Source organism: Schistocerca serialis, chromosome 3 (assembly GCF_023864345.2).
Source record: "Schistocerca serialis cubense isolate TAMUIC-IGC-003099 chromosome 3, iqSchSeri2.2, whole genome shotgun sequence".
Lineage (NCBI taxonomy): Eukaryota > Metazoa > Arthropoda > Insecta > Orthoptera > Acrididae > Schistocerca > Schistocerca serialis.
In genome coordinates this window covers 411,267,209-411,285,350 of record NC_064640.1, presented here as the reverse complement: position 1 = coordinate 411,285,350, position 18,142 = coordinate 411,267,209, and the positions used below count along the sequence as shown (strand labels likewise).

General features: G+C 39.6%; 1 protein-coding gene across 1 annotated transcript in view; it reads left to right on the top strand.

Moving 5' to 3' along the window:
* Window positions 1-18,142, top strand: part of LOC126470278 (nonsense-mediated mRNA decay factor SMG7-like) — a 212,297-nt gene that overhangs the window by 121,147 nt on the left and 73,008 nt on the right. The window contains exon 13 of the mRNA XM_050098027.1: window positions 8,399-8,615. Coding sequence (XP_049953984.1) covers window positions 8,399-8,615 — 217 coding nt within the window. The remainder of the gene's footprint in view (window positions 1-8,398; window positions 8,616-18,142) is intronic.

The following is an 18,142-nucleotide window of genomic DNA, read 5'->3' as shown; positions in this document are numbered from 1 at the left end:
TAATTATTTTCTTTTGTGCGTTGAATACTGTTAACGTAAGTGAGGAGTTACCTCAGAATATTATCTCATAAGACATCAGTGAATGAAAATATATGCTATATGTTTTTGTACAAACTGTGATTTGTTTTATTTCGTCTTTGTGGTAATTAGGAGAGATGTATGTCAGTGGCCGTAGAATCATTTTGCTGTCAGTCACAAAAGCAGGTTTTCTAAACTTTCTCAAAAAAAAAGTCGTCTTCTCTCAAGGGATTTTCATTTCATTTCAGTTCAGGGAAAATTTCTGTAAACTAGCATGTTGATCTACCCTACCAGTAACAAATCTAGCAGTTCACCTCGAATTGCAGTGATGTCTTTCTCTAATCCGACACTCAAGCAGTACTCAAGAATGGGTCATACAAGTGTTGTGTATGTGGTTTCATTAATAGGTGGAAAAACACTTTCCTACAATTCTTCCAATAAACCTAAGTTGGCCATTCACCTTTCCTGCAACCAATATCTGGCACTCGTCCCACTTCCTGTCACTTTGCAACGTACACCATGAGATTTAGTTGACACAACTATGACAGATAGCACACCATTAATACTGTATTCAAGCATGATAGGTTGTTTTTCTTATTCATATTCATTAACTTACATTTAGAGGAAGCTGCCATTCATCACACCAGATAGAAATTCTATCCAAGTCATCTGGTACCCTCCTGCACTCACTCATAGATGACACTTTCCCATACACTACAGCATTATCAGAAAATAGTCACAGATTGCTGCTCACCCTATCTGTCAGATCATTTATGTATGCAGAAAATTAGACTGGTCCGATTACATTTCTCTGGGGGCATCCCTGATGACATCTTTCTCTGTCTTCAATGAACACTCACCGTCTGGGACCATTACTTAAAATGAACTCAAGTCACTCACATATCTAAGAATCTGTTCCACATGCTCGAACTTTTATCAAAAGTCTGTCAAATGCTAGGAAAATGAATCTGCCTGTTGTCCTTCATCCATGCTTCACAGGATATCATGAGCAAAGGCCAAATAAGTGATGCCTTCTAAATCTGTGCTGGTTTGTGGACAGAATTTGTTCATTATCAAGGAAGCTTAGTATATTCGATCTTAGAATATGCTCAAGAGTTTTGCAGCAGGCTGATGCTAAGGATATTGGTCTGCAGTTTTATGGATCCATTCTTTTACTCTTCTGATATGTGGGAGTTACTTGTCCTTTTCTTCCAGTCACTTCAGACTTTCCTCTGGACGAGAGACTCACAATAAATGTAAGCTATGGGTGGGACCAATGTCAAAGGGTACTCTCTGTGAAACTAAATTGGGATTCTACCTGGCTCTGGAGACTTACTTGTTTTCAATTCTTTCAGCTGCTTTTCATTGGCAGGGTTGCCTATTTCTGTGTCCTCCGTACAGGAGTTTGTGCAGCGGTCAAATGATGGTATGTCCGTACAATCCTCGTGTGTGAATGATGTTGTTGTTGCTGTTGTTTTAATGCAAAATTTAAAACTTCAGCTTTTCCTTTGCTGTCTTCTACTGCCACACCAGAGTGATCTACAAGTGACTGAATAGATGCCTCAAACCCACTTAAGTGATTTTATGTAAAACCAGAATTTTCTAGGATCTCTACTGGATCATTTACTAATGCATGACGGTGTAAATTGCACGATTCATGCATCAGTCTTTTTAAAGATGCACAAATTTCTACTAACTTCCGCCTGTTGACCATTTGGCATAACTTTTTGTGCTATAGGTGAAACAGTCTCTTTCTCAGCATTTTCTTATTAAATTTCGGTAGGTCTTTTCCATCCTTAATCCACTTACTTTGCATGTGCTTCTCCAGTGTGTGATTTATGACCAGACTCACAGCTTGTCATTTGCCTGAGAAACTGCCACCAATAGCAGCAGAGAAGACAGGCTTAGCTAGAAGATGCAAAATCTTCTGGAAACAAGGGAAAGCATCAAGACACTATTGTAGGTGGTATAACAAGGGCTTCTGTTCCAGAGTGGTTCAAAAAATGAACTTTTGTATTTGTAGAAATGAAAACAAAAAATAAACATTTAACAGTAAAATCAATTCATTAGCGGAGTGTTGAATAGTGTCTGATGAGCGATTTCAATTCAGTAGCCTACTCTTTTTTAAGATTTATGAAAATGTCATGCATGTAAGAAGAAAAATAAATTGTAAAAGAATATGCTCAGGATTCTACCTGTGAATTCATGTATACATTACCAGTAATTAACAGACATCTAATCATAAAGAAGGAAGAATGGTGTCCAAGTTGACACAATTCCTAAAGTAGTAAGTTTATATGTTTCTTTTAAATGTATGGTGTAGCATGTACGCTCAGGATCCTGGTACTACAAGGGTTGCCCAGAAAGTAACGCACCTCATCACCGTCAAACAGTCTTCCACGAATGGGATCCTTTAATAGCCCAAACAAGTGGAAGTCCGAGGGGGCTTGGTGAGGGCTGTAGGGTGGATGGGGTAACACTGTCCAACCCTATTTTGCCATGTGCTCAGCAGTCCTCAGACTTGTGTGGGGCTGAGATTTATCGTGTTGCAGCAAAATATCTCCTGGGTTGCCGTGGTGCCAAAGTCACCGGAAATGCTTCTTGAGTTTTGTTAATGTGTTAACATATGCTTCCACCTCTTGGCATCACATGAGTGAGAATCACACCTTCGGTCCCAGAACATGGTGATCATGACCTTATCAGCGGAAGCAGTTGCTTCGAATTTTTTCTTTTGTGGGGTGTGGGAATGGTACCATTCCATTGACTGTCATTTTGTTTCGGGCTCAAAATGGTGAACCCAGGTTTCATCACATTTCACTACCTGGGACAATAAGGCCTCCCCCTTAGCTGCAAAATGTTGCAACAAATCAAGACAAATGCTTTTTCTGTGCAATTGTGGTCCACCGTTAGACACTGGGATCCATCTTGCACACACTTTTGAATATGCAAGAGTGTGGATAATTGCATTGCAGATTCTACATAAATCTGTGTGTAGTGTTCTACATTGCTAGAGGTGACATAAATTGTTGGCCATCCTTCCAGTAATAGTGACTTCTTCCACCATGAGTGCTGATTGCTTTTCAGTTTACAGATAGATTATACCTCTGCTGCATTTCCTGTCCTTTTCTCTGATGAAAGTAGGAAAAAAAAGTCATTGATTTCCAGTTTAAATAGTAGAGTTCTTGTCAGTTTATTATGTAAAAACTGATTTGCAGTTGTTAGGTGAACTTACGTAAAATGCATTCCAATAAAAATGGCACAAAAGTGCCTAATTTGTAATTGTAATATTGTCAGTTACCTATGCAGTGTTCATGGGAATGGATTGGATTGGTAAATGTGGCATCTCACTTTTTTTTTTTTTTTTCCAGCATATTTTAAAGCCATATAACATGTTTTACTCACTTTGTGGTGAATTAAAGAATGGCCAAAATGTTACTATAGCTTCCTCACCTTGAATTACATTACTGGTAGACTGCACAAATCTCTTCCATTCAGGAATTGCACCTGCAGAATGGGCTGCACTGAGTGGAGCCACAAGTGACCACATTCAAATCTAGAACAGTAATCTGCTGTAATTCATTGCTTGACTTATACTTAAATATCCAAAATGCCTTAACACCTAGCTAATCTACATATGTTGCAGAAGGAACCAATTTAAGATGCTGCTCCACCTCAGATGTTGGGAAAGCTGAGGCTGCGGTGATGCATTTTATATCCCTCCTACTGCTTTCATTATGAAAGATGGTAGTGGGTGTATTTTTGTGTTGTGTGCTGAATGCTCTTTAAAGTACTGTGTATTGGAACCACACCATCATCTGGGAAAAAATCTTTTGCTGTGACATTGATTTTTGACACATTAACAGTCGCTTATTAATCCCCCTGTATATTAATTAATAATACTGTCAGATTCATAGTAGCACATGTTAACTTTACATCAACAATTGTAAGTACTGAGCTTAACATGTCTCAGTTGCCTACTAAGTTTATATGTATACCAGTCCTTTTGTCCTTTTCCCATGCAAATTTTCTATAATCATCTACTAAGTAGATGGTATCTTGTGTAACAAATTATTATGAGATCATACTTTACAAATACCATTAGAAAAGGTTTTCACAGTTGTATGTTAATCTTTTATTGAGATAAATACTATATTGTCTACAGAATGTTACTCAGATTAGTAATTTGTGGCTCCCATTGCATAGCGGATGCTAGCACCATTTTATTTGGTGAACTTTGGTGCCAATTTGGCTCACTCTTCAGTTTTTGACAGCCTTCAGTGTGACAGAATGCATAAATTACGGTTCACAAACTGCACTAAGAATAGCAGCTATTTTTATGGAGAGTAGCAGCAAGGGCATTTAATCTTTTGTGCTTCATAGATGCTAATTTTGGATCCAGTGGGTCTCCAAGCCATCCTTTATCATTGACACAAGTGCCCAAGTCCCCTCTTTTGCATGCTTCTGAAGGAATGGCAAATGTTACGCTGGGGTTCATTGTATATATAATGCTTTTCCATATTATGGGTGGACACCACACAAAGCTAGTGTGTCCACAGCTCATGATCTAGTGGCAAGTATGTCTGCCTGTGAATCACGGGGTCCTAGGTTCAATTCCCGCTGGGGTTGGGGATTTTCTCTGCCCGGGGATTGGGTGTTTTTGTTGTCCTCGTCATTTCATCATCATCAATTGTGACAGAGGCTATATTGGATTGTGTAAAAAAAAAGAGGACTGTATCTGTGTGGGAAAACAAATTGGACTGTGTGAAAAAAATTGGGACTTTGTACGGGTGCTGACGACAGTGCAGTTGAGCGCCCCACAAACCAGTCACCACCACCACCACCACCACCACCACCACCACCACAAGGCTAGGGCTAGTCTCAAGATACCGGGTATTAAGTAGATTGATGGTACGTGATGAAGAGTTGAAAATGAGCCTAACTTTGGTGTCAGCACTGCAGTATTCTCTACTAATCTCGCACGGTTTTTTGTGACTGTAGGTGCTTTCGTATGCTCTGTGAAGTCACTGTCTGTAGGACATTTAACTGGTGGTTGTCAGAAATTTCAGATTACACTTTGTAAGCGAGTTGAATATCAGTGTATTCTCTTCCTCAGGCCTGTCTGATATTTAAAAAAAAGTGCTTGTCAGTGTAAAGTTAAGTTTCTTTGAAGGAGCATCATCAGTAAATGTTTGATATTTTCAACAGCATATCAGTCAACAATGCTGTGATGTTGGTCTTAGGCAGGTATTAGTATGATTGTAGTTGCTGATAGATTTTTTTCATCAGCTTATTAAAACAAGTGGTTCCTTGCTCACCTCTTAAGCCCCTTTTATGTGATCGACTTTCTTGTCCAAGATGACTGGTTGAGACAAGGGACTACTGCAGCGCCCATGGCATTTTATTCCTGTACTGAGTCTCACCCGTTTTAAGTGGTTATTTTCATTTGCATGTCAGCACCAAAATTGTGTTTAAGAGCTGTTTGTTTTGCGATTTGGCATTCAAAAATAGGAAAAAATATAAGGACCTTATGTAACTTTTCAGTGTGTCACGAAAACAAAACAAACGGCACACTAAAGATTAAGAAGACAAAAGCACAAAATCCGTTTCTCATAGCAGTAAGCTTAATAGAAGTGAACTCAGCTAGAACAGATGTAAGCAGATGCCACTATAGTCCCTTCTTTCTGCATATGCACACTGTAGAACATTCTTGGAAAGTTAGAACTCCACACTCGGCACAGTCTGTAGATCATTAAAATCATAGACACACTCGCCTCAAGGTTAGTTGCTGATTTACGCACAGGCATGAAAGGCGCACACCTTCCAAGTAGTAGATTTTGACCAGAAAATCGCTCACGTAAAATGGAGTTAACATACAAGGTGGTCCAGCCTGGAGCACATTTCATGTGGTCAGGCAGACCACCTCTCATAGCTCATCTCCTGTACTGAGAAGACTTCCTGTCTGGTTGAGCTAACTCAGATCGCCATCATACCACTTATTGACATGGAAGTTCTCTTAGACTGTGTTTATTGTGGCACAGATAGCGGTTGTCATATGCCATCGTCGGAGGTCACCTGATGACATTGGCCAATAGCTTGGTCATGGTGCATCCGATCTCCTTCGTCAGTTTTTGGTAGCGTCAAGGAGGTTAGGTTAGGTTAGAATTTATTCTATGTGTGAAGATTTTAACCTCCAAGGGTGGGATGGATACTATGACACCTTTTTGCTTGGAGACAAGTGCTGCAATATGATTTTGGCTATTAAAAAGATGGTGAATTCATGTGAATGAGCTATGAGGTATCTGTCTCAAAAACAACATGGCAGATACTGTACACTCTGTCCTCCGTTATTCAATCAGTTGTGGGAATTACCAGCCAAGTTTTATGAATATATGAGATGAAGGGGAAAACACCATGCCACAAAAGTTAAAAATGTTTTAACATTGTGATGCCGCTCTCCTTTTCCAAGTGCTAATTAGCATCAGAAGCTTTGAAACTAACATGCAGTATCTGATGTTTTTCATTTATATATGTGTGTGTTGCAAAGTGTGTAGTTTCAGTGATACACGACTTTAAAGATCTCTCCAGAACATGTTGTTCAGTGTATGGTTTGTAATGCTACTGTGATAGAATGTGCAACTTTGATGTATAAAGGTTTTGCCAATGAGGTTATGAGCACATGATGGTTAATTTACGTGGGGAAAGTAGATGATGTTTCTGTGTTATTGTGCAAGGAAAAAATTTGTGTGTGAACAAGTAAGGATTATTTAATTAAAGAAAGTTAAAATATGTGATTTCACAACAGCTCATTTTATTCTAAAAATGGTGACAATTAACGCAATGCTGGCAGTATATTCAGATGATTAGATTAAAGTACTGGTAACTTCAATGCTTTTTAAACATTTGTGCAGTGGATTTGAGAAGGTAAATAACATTTCTGCTTGGAATATTATTTTGGGTTGAGTATAACTTTTAATGAAGGAAATCAACTATACTATAGTTCTTTTAGTGACTTAGCTCCAAAAGTTGGTACTTAATTAATTTAATGCTCTATTTTGTAGTATTTGGGATGCAAGAATGAAAAAATTTGCTTTAAATTTAGTTTTTAGGGCCTCACAAATAGCATCCAATGTATCACACAAGAACTTCAAAATCATACTTTTCAGAATGTGGTATAAGCTTAAATATTGGAAAGATTTAATTGCCAGAACTGCATCCTCAGTTTATCAGATTTTTTAACAGCACTCGGTTCACATCTTTACAAATACTGGAAATTAGTTTTCATGATCCGAAAGTGTTTCACGAATTGCTCTTTGGCTTTACACACTCGAGATGATTCCTGACGACCTCGGTTGTCAGCAGAATCACGAGATATCAGTGCCCCTGTGACTGTAGCCCTAGATATATGCATCTTTAACTTGTCATGCTATAAAGAATACCACTATTTCAATGCTATCATTATAAGATTGGAAGCACATGCTGATATGTCTCCCACAGGATGTACTGGCACATAAGGAAATGAAATGATGATGGATGTCATTGAAATGTAGGTTTTTCTTGTACAGGCAGGGTACTGTGTAATGTGATCATATGGAGTATTTTTACTGCAGACAATGTCTACCATTTATACACTACTGGCTATTGAGGTGGAAGAGAATGCTTAAGTAGAGTCTTCTGATCTTGTGTTCTGGAGAGCATCCTGTTCTCTTGGATGCAATGTGTCTCATACTGATATCTATGGATTTCTGTATACTTAAAGCTGTTGCCTGTCTTACATTTTATGTGGCAAGTACCTACAGTTTCATTCTCTGTGCTAAGGAGCATTTAGGTAATGAGACATTCATATGCATATAATCAAAACATTTTTCATGAAATCTGTTTGTATTATTTTCTAAGTGTTACTATAGATGCATTCTGTATGAGTCAGTCATATCTTTATTTTAAGGAAGACACACAGAGATTGTAGAATTGAAACAAAAATTGCTATTAATTGGAATGTTATTTTACTGCTGCAGAAAAATAAGGTAGAGCTGAAAACTGTAGGCAAAACATTACTTGTATTATAGTTAAGTCCTGAAGGTGTTCACAAAAATTGGAGAAATTTTTTTTTTCCTTGTGTAATGTGAGAATAACACAACAGGTTTGATAATTTCTGCCCTTGTACCTTTTAAAAGAAGGAAATAAACCCTCACATTTAAAAGGGGGGATTGTATTTTGCAAGCATTTAAAATTTAAGAAGTTGTGAAAGTGATCTGTTGTTTATTTTATTAGTCATTATTGTTCCTGCTATTATTCATCTGCAGAAGGCTGCTTTCATAATAGTATATTAATTTGTTTAACTGAACTTACCAGAGGTCTAATTGTACAACTTCATCTGTTTCAGATGCTTGCTATTAATTTATATGCACTTCACCAGAGGAAAGACTGCGCATTTTTAAACAAATCCACAGTCCTGTCTGATTCAGGACTTGAGGCCAGTGAGCTGCAAGCAAAACGACTAGTTTTGCACCTAGTTGCTGGCTCACTTTCTGCATTTCTTCTTCCTGTTTACACTCTGAAAGATGGAGAAGCATTACTTGATTACTTCGCCTTACCAGCAAGTACGGTTCATTATTTTATATGTGTAAATGAATAGTTTGATGGCGAGCTCATCTCTCTTATGCACCAGCCCAGTATTCACAACACTTTAACATAAGTTGTTAGCATTTTTCCGTAAGTTTAATAAAGACAATAGATACACATAACAGAGACTTCAGACATCAACAATATATTCTCCTTCACTATTCACAACAATCTGTCAGCTCTGGGGTAACTTCTCGATACCGCAACTGTAGAAATCTTGTGCTTTTGGGACAAAGAACTCGTCAAGCTATGTTCGGAGCGCTCTTTCATCTGGGAAAAAAGTTCCTTGAAGGTTGTTCTATAGTGAGCAGAAAAGGTGAAAATCAAAGGGCGCAAGATAAGGTGAATGAGATGGGTGCAGAATGACTTCCCAACCCAACTCCAGTATAGTGTTCTTTGTCAATCTAGCACAATGTGGGTGGGCGATATTGTGGAGTACCATCACTTCACACAGTCTTCCTCATCATAGTTCTTGGATGGCGCCTGCAAGACATCTCAGTTGTTGAAAATAAATGTCAGCAGTGATGGTTAAACCTCAGGGGAAGCAATTCATAGTACACCACATAGTGGCTGATCCGCCAAATGCATAACATTATCTTATGTAGGTGCACACATGTCTTTGTAACAGGAGTTGCTGCTTTGCTTGGGCTCAACCATTCCTTTCTTTTCCTAATGTTGGCATAAAGACACCATTTCTCGTCACAAGTAACCGTGCTGGATAGGGATAGTCGGTGTTGTTCACGAGCCAGTTGATGGCGAGCATGCACGTATGGCCACCTGCTGTGGGGTTGTTTTTTTTTTTTTTTTTCTTGGAGCATGTGATATCCATACACCCAATTTTTGAACTTTCCTCATTGCATACAGATGTCGCACGATGGTGGAATGATCACAGTTCACCACATTCTCCAGTTCTCAAGTACACTAACATGGATCATTGTGGATTAATGCATTTAAACGATCTTCATCAAACTCCAAAGGTCTTCCTAAATGTGGAGAGTCACTAAAGTCACAACAATTCTCCTTAAAATGAGAAAACCATTTTCTTGCCTTTCTCTGTTCGGTGGCATTATCCCTATACACAGCACAAAAGTTTCTGGCTGTCTTCGCTGCTGTCACCCCTCTGTGGATCTCAGAACAGAAGAATATATCAGAAGTATTCAGATTTCTCCACTTGACACTCCATTTTCTAGCGTCTATAGCCCCTCTCACTATCCCCAAATGACAATATGTGACCTCTAATAGCGACAGTGAACTACAAATAAAAAAGACGATCGGTAAATAAACCCAGATCAACTGAAATACCAACATGCAAAACAAAAATGCTTCACAGTTGTTGCAAAGTTTATCTCGCTCTTTGTCAGTCACTTGATTAGAGTGTCCCAATTTCCGTATGTTGATCCGAAACAGTACACACTAATTGTATCATTACATGCATTACAGTAAACAACTATTAATTTGCCTGTGAGTCTGTATTGGAATAACACCTTCTGTTTATAAAATCATCAATAACTGTGTACATCCACACACCAAGAAAAGCAGCAGTAGCTTTTAGGCAGAGTCAATTGTTTCTGACTCTGAAACATGGACTGCCAACATTGCCCACTTGCTTAAGTCAGTGAAGCAATTGATGTTTGCTGCTAGGACTTTGCTATCTCGTCACACGATTATAATGGCTTAACTTGCACTGATATGTTTCACTCGTATAAAAAAACCACCAGTGCTGGTGGCAACTTCAGAGCTTAAATTGTCAAGGAGCCTTCAGTTCTTACAGTATTTCTTTCTTTCGTTCTTCCTTACTTCCCGCATACAGCTACTAGCAAATGTTAACATGTAATGCATGTGTCGGGATTGTGTGTATAAATTCTCTTACTATGTTGATGACATTGACAATCTAATTTAATAGAATATCTCACATTGATCCCACTATTTTAAAGAGACTTACTGAGCTATTTCTTTTCATTTTTCAATAGATTGTCATAAATTAAAATTACAAATTGTCTTATTAGTGCAAAATATCTAAAGATCCTTCTATAAGTGTGAAGAATTACTTTTGTAAACTTAATTATGGGAATAAAAACTTTCACTGTTTGTTTTCATCCATATGTACTACCTAATCTTATAGTCAGTGGTATACCTAATCCTTTTAATCTCCATCTTCATTTGTTAATCTATTGTTATTTCTTTCTTCTTGATACTACTGTTATTATTGTAATCCTCTGATATATCCATTCAACTTCAATCCTGGAGTTGAGGACATACTCAGTCTTCTTGAAGAATCTGGTCTTTGTAAAAACTGTCATCTATGACCCTTGAGTAGTCAGTTCACAATACCCATAACATGAAGTTGGGAAGTTATTCTATAATGAATTATTACTATCGCTGTATTTCCCTTTTATATCCAATTCTTAATTTGCAGATGATGTGTTGGCTGAAAGAATGTAGCACAAACATTCTCCTCCATTTACGCAAACATAGCTCAGCATCAAGTCATTAGTAATCACAATCTATCCATTTTCTTGCTATGAAAAGTCAGTTGCTGCAGGTAGTTTTTATTTTGGCATAGTTTTCTTGCAAAGAATCGCTTCAGTAGCTGATTAGTGTTTTTATTTTATTAAAAAAAAATCACGGGATAGATAAGGATGGTTTGTTTCATTAAGGATGACCTATAATCTACCAGAGCACTCAGTAAGGCTGCTTTTTTTACCTTTACATTGCCATAGCTTGTGGTGTGAACACTTCTGACATCGTTTTTGTTGACCATAATGTGTACATTTATTTTAACAAGATTTTGCATCCCTGTCTCCCATGTTGTTTCCTTACACTGATTGATTACAGGATACCGAAATATAAATTAGCTTTTCATCAGATATCCCGGGGTATATCTGATCTAGCATCTTTCATGGCTGAAATGTAAAATTCACCATCTTTATCACCCTCGTGCACCAGTCTCTGCTTCCTGTGCCAGCTGGTGTGGCCGAGCGGTTCTAGGCACTTCAGCCTGGGACCGCGCGACCGCTGCGGTCGCAGGCTCGAATCCTGCTTCGGACATGGATGTGTGTGATGTCCTTAGGTTAGTTAGGTTTAAGTAGTTCTAAGTTCTGGGGGACTGATGACCTCAGATGTTAAGTCCCATAGTGCTCAGAGCCATTTGAACCATTTCTGCTTGCTGTAAATTTTGTGCTGCCAGTTGTTGGAAATTTGTTTTTCCACCTCCTTTATTCTGATAACATCTCGAGTAATAAAGAAACCTTTGTTTTTGTGATCCAGATTTTCTTCCTGCCTCACTGCTGTCAGGATACACATCCCTTACGTATCACTACAATTTACTCTCGTTACTGACAGTGAAAGGAAACTGGAATACTGCAGTTTCTGCTAAGAATGTTACTGTCATAAAATTCCATTTTAATCTAATAACAATGGAGAATATAACAAAAACCAAGCAAGAAATTACTAGTAATTATACAACATATGGAGTAAGGTCGTATAACACACAAAAACTTGGACATTGACTACAAAAAATATCAGCTGTGAATGCTAGATCATATTTTGTGAATGGTGAATTTGAGGCGAAAACCTCATATTAGTAGGATAAATATGGTATGTGCTGTATATTATAAGCAGCATACAAAATTACATTTCACTTAATATTCGGTTGTTCATCATGAAATTCTTGTAATATTAAATTAGCTTATCCCTCATTTCTTCCACCTTTAGGCTAGTATTGTGTTGAGATTGTCTCACCTTGTATGTGTGCTGCATATACTGCTTGCTTCACTCATATAAGAGCTACTGTCAGTGAACAAATGGCCAATTTAGTATGTTTTTGTAATCCATTATATAAACAGAGCATTCACTTATGTCACTACAACACTTGCTTGTAATAACATCAAAATCTGCACACAGAATAAAGTGTTAATTTGCAGAAGTAGTGGGCCTGTATTACTATACTTTCTCAGCATGATCAGTGTTAACATTGTTCAATTGTACCTCTGATTTTTGATCTGATGGTGATCAGTTGCACAGGATTTCCGTTCTTCTTTCCTTTATATTTGCAAATTTTTCAGTCTCTCTTTAATTGAAGTCAGGAACTCTTAAAATGAGGTCTTGTTCAGTAGATAGCATTGCAAATTCTGATAGTCTTTCTTGGTCCATAATATTCTGTAAGAAAGTTTTGAGTCTTTTCAGTGACGAAAAATAATGTTCTGCTTCTGAAATGTTCATTGTAATTATAATTATCAGTTTCAAGAGTTTCACAGATTCAATCAATGTAGCACAAAGATCATTTATCTGTTATGTAATCCAGCAACTCAAAGCTCCACACGTACTTTTGAACTCCTGTCTTCCATTAATAAGAGAGTGAGTTCAGTTTGAAGTTTCTTTGTTTCCAAAAAAGAATATTATTCAATAGCAGCTCTAAAAGAAGGTTCTGAAAAACTGTAAGAATAAGTGGTGAATTTCTCTGGTAGAAGGAGAGGGGCTGGAACTGGGTGTCCAATGAATTTGAATCTTTCTTTGGCGTTGTAACTTAATAAGGTCGCATACTTATTTTGCCTTCCACAGTAGTTTACACACCACTCCTCCATCTTCAGTCCTCTCTCATGTATGATACTTTTGTAAATCTGTTGAATTTTCGTTGACACTTTTCCCATTGTTTGTAACTTCACACTCAAAAGCTGTCAGCTAATTTTGTACATATGTTGGGTCAGTATCCCTTTTCTATAGCTGATTACAACCTAGCAGTGGCCTCATATCATGTACCTATAGAAGATACAGACGATAATGAAAAAGACAGTTTCTATGAAGACCTAAAATGAATGTATGAAGATGCACCATCGTACGATGTGGAAACATTTGTAGGTGATACCAGTGCCAAAGTAGAAAAAGGGGCCTTTCTGAGACCCTACATTGGCCCCCATAGTCTGCACAACTCCTCCAACAGCAACTGAATGAGACTACTCAATCTGGCAACTTCAAAAAACCTAAGGATTATGAGTACCTGCTTTCCTAGCAAAAACATTTATAAGATAACATGGAAATCCCTTGACCAAGACCCACAGAATCAAACGGATCACATATTAGTGGAGACTAGATGCAGAAATGTTATTGAAAATGTAAAATCTCGAAGAGGTGCAGGAATAGGATCAGACCACTGTCTTGTGCTGACAACTATTAGTGAAAGGATGGAATGCAGAAACTGCAGAATAAGAGATGCAGACTGCAAAATAAACACAGATTTACTGAAAAAGGACAACAGTAAGGACAGATATGCGATTGAAATTCGAAACAAGTTCTATGCCCGAGAAGAAGAGGAAGATAATGTAGACAGATTATGGTCCATGCTCAAGATCAAAGTCAAACACATAGCAAATGAAGTGCTGAAACCAATTGAGAGAGGCAGGAGGAACATAGCAAAGGATGGTTTTACAATAAGTGTAGACATGCAGTCAACAAGAGGAAAGAGGCTAAAAGGTTATGGCTGTCAAACAAGCAAGATGAAACATTAAGATTGGCATACGTGGAGGCAGCTAGAGAAGCAAGAGAAGTCCTCCGAACAGAAAAGCGAGATGTATATAAACAGCAAGGTAACACTGGCTGAAAAGGATCAAACAGTTGGCAATGCAAGACACTTTACAAGACAGTCATGTTCTTCAAGATTGGGTACAACGTGAGGATTGGAGTTATCAAAGGCAATTAATAACTGATCAAACAAAAGTTATGGAGGAATGTAAGAACTATTTCAAAAATCTCATGAATGTAGACAACACCATCAACAGCACCAGATGAAGAAGAAAAAGAAGAAGATAACAGTAACAATTCTGTGGAATGAACTGCTGAGCACGGAAGAGGAGGAGAAGCTATAAAAATGCTAAAGAGAGGAAAGGCACCAGGAATAGATGACATACGTGCAGAATGCTGATAGAGAGATCCTACAAGAAAGAGTATACCATCTAATCAGTTTAATTTGGAGCAAAGGAAGGATCACGGCAGAATGGAAGCAGTCTATCATCTGCCCAGTATTAAAGAAAGGAAACCCAATGAGATGCAGCAACTGTTGAAGGCTTACCTTACTATGAACAACTTGCAAGATCCTGAGCATGTTGTTGCTAAAGCGGCTAACACTGTACGTTGAAGAGGTACTTGGATTCCAACAAGCAGGGTTTAGAAAGGGAAAATGAACCATAAACTAACTATGTTGTTGTTGTGGTCTTCAGTCCTGATACTGGTTTGATGCAGCTCTCCATGCTACTCTATCCTGTGCAAGCTTCATCATCTCCCAGTACCTACTGCAGCCTACATCCTTCTGAATCTGTTTAGTGTATTCATCTCTTGGTCTCCCTCTACGATTTTTACCCTCCACGCTGCCCTCCAATATTAAATTTGTGATCCCTTGATGCCTGAGAACATGTCCTACCAACCGATCTCTTCTTCTTGTCAAGTTGTGCCACAAACTCCTCTTCTCCCCAATCCTATTCAATACTTCCTCATTAGTTACGTGATCTACCCATCTAATCTTCAGCATTCTTCTGTAGCACCACATTTCAAAGGCTTCTATTCTCTTCTTGTCGAAACTACACTCCTGGAAATGGAAAAAAGAACACATTGACACCGGTGTGTCAGACCCACCATACTTGCTCCGGACACTGCGAGAGGGCTGTACAAGCAATGATCACACGCACGGCACAGCGGACACACCAGGAACCGCGGTGTTGGCCGTCGAATGGCGCTAGCTGCGCAGCATTTGTGCACCGCCGCCGTCAGTGTCAGCCAGTTTGCCGTGGCATACGGAGCTCCATCGCAGTCTTTAACACTGGTAGCATGCCGCGACAGCGTGGATGTGAACCGTATGTGCAGTTGACGGACTTTGAGCGAGGGCGTATAGTGGGCATGCGGGAGGCCGGGTGGACGTACCGCCGAATTGCTCAACACGTGGGGCGTGAGGTCTCCACAGTACATCGATGTTGTCGCCAGTGGTCGGCGGAAGGTGCACGTGCCCGTCGACCTGAGACCGGACCGCAGCGACGCACGGATGCACGCCAAGACCGTAGGATCCTACGCAGTGCCATAGGGGACCGCACCGCCACTTCCCAGCAAATTAGGGACACTGTTGCTCCTGGGGTATCGGCGAGGACCATTCGCAACCATCTCCATGAAGCTGGGCTACGGTCCCGCACACCGTTAGGCCGTCTTCCGCTCACGCCCCAACATCGTGCAGCCCGCCTCCAGTGGTGTCACGACAGGCGTGAATGGAGGGACGAATGGAGACGTGTCATCTTCAGCGATGAGAGTCGCTTCGGCCTTGGTGCCAATGATGGTCGTATGCGTGTTTGGCGCCGTGCAGGTGAGCGCCACAATCAGAACTGCATACGACCGAGGCACACAGGGCCAACACCCGGCATCATGGTGCGGGGAGCGATCTCCTACACTGGCCGTACACCACTGGTGATCGTCGAGGGGACACTGAATAGTGCACGGTACATCCAAACCGTCATCGAACCCATCGTTCTACCATTCCTAGACCGGCAAGGGAACTTGCTGTTCCAACAGGACAATGCACGTCCGCATGTGTCCCGTGCCACCCAACGTGCTCTAGAAGGTGTAAGTCAACTACCCTGGCCAGCAAGATCTCCGGATCTGTCCCCCATTGAGCATGTTTGGGACTGGATGAAGCGTCGTCTCACGCGGTCTGCACGTCCAGCACGAACGCTGGTCCAACTGAGGCGCCAGGTGGAAATGGCATGGCAAGCCGTTCCACAGGACTACATCCAGCATCTCTACGATCGTCTCCATGGGAGAATAGCAGCCTGCATTGCTGCGAAAGGTGGATATACACTGTACTAGTGCCGACATTGTGCATGCTCTGTTGCCTGTGTCTATGTGCCTGTGGTTCTGTCAGTGTGGTCATGTGATATATCTGACCCCAGGAATGTGTCAATAAAGTTTCCCCTTCCTGGGACAATGAATTCACGGTGTTCTTATTTCAATTTCCAGGAGTGTATTTATCGTCCATGTTTCACTTCCATACATGGCTACGCTCCATACAAATACTTTCAGAAACGACTTCCTGACTTTTAAATCTATATTCGATGTTAACAATTTTTTCTTCTTTAGAAACGCTTTCCTTGCTATTGCCATCCTACATTTTATATCCTCTCTACTTCGACCATCATCAGTTACTTTGCTCCCCAAATAGCAAAACTCCTGTACTACTTTAAGTGTCTCATTTCCTAATCTAATTCCCTCAGCATCGCCTGACTTAATTCGACTACATTCCGTTATCCTCATTTTGCTTTTGTTGATGTTCATCTTATACCCTCATTTCAAGACACTATCCATTCCGTTCAACTGCTCTTCCAAGTCCTTTGCTGTCTCTGACAGAATTACAATGTCATCGGCGAACCTTTTCTCCAAAGGTCTCTTTAATTTTCCTGTAGGCTGTATCTATCTTACCCCTAGTGGGGTAAGCCTCTACATCCTTACATTTGTCCTCCAGCCATGCCTGCTTAGCCATTTTGCACTTTCTGTCACTCATTTTTGAGAAGTTTGTATTCCTTTTTGCCTGCTTCATTTACTGCATTTTTATATTTTCTCCTTTCATCAATTAAATTCAGTATTTCTTCTGTCACACAAGGATTTCTAGTAGCCCTCATCTTTTTACCTACTTGATCCTCTGCTGCCTTCACCACTTCATCCCTCAAAGCTATCCATTCTTCTTCTACTGTATTTCTTTCCCCCATTCTTGTCAATTGTTCCTATATGCTCTTCCTGAAACACTTTACAACCTCTGGTTCTTTCAGTTTATCCAGGTCCCATCTCCTCAAATTCCCACCTTTTTGCAATTTCTTCAGTTTTAATCTACAGTTTATAACCAATAGATTGTGGTCAGAGTCCACATCTGCCCCTGGAAATGTCTTACAATTTAAAACCTGGTTTCTAAATCTTTGTCTTACCATTATATAATCTATCTGAAACCTGTCAGTATCTCCAGGCTTCTTCCATGTATACAACCTCCTTTTATGATTCTTGAACCAAGTGTTAGCTATGATTTTAAGTTGTGCTCTGTGCAAAATTCTACCAGGCGGCTTCCTCTTTCATTTCTTCCCCCCCAATTCATATTCACCTGCTACGTTTCCTTCTCTTCCTTTTCCTACTGTCGAATTCCAGTCACCCATGACTATTAAATTTTCCTCTCCCTTCACTATCTGAATAATTTCTTTTATCTCATCGTACATTTCTTCAATTTCTTCGTCATCTGCAGAGCTAGTTGGCATATAGACTTGTACTACTGTTGTAGGCGTGGGCTTCATGTCTATCTTGGCCCCAAAATGCGTTCACTATGTTGTTTGTAGTAGCTTACCCAAACTCCTATTTTTTTATTCATTATTAATCCTACTCCTGCATTACCCCTATTTGATTTTGTATTTATAACCCTGTATTCACCTGACCAAAAGTCTTGTTCCTCCTGCCACCGAACTTTGCTAATTCCCACTATATCTAACTTTAACCT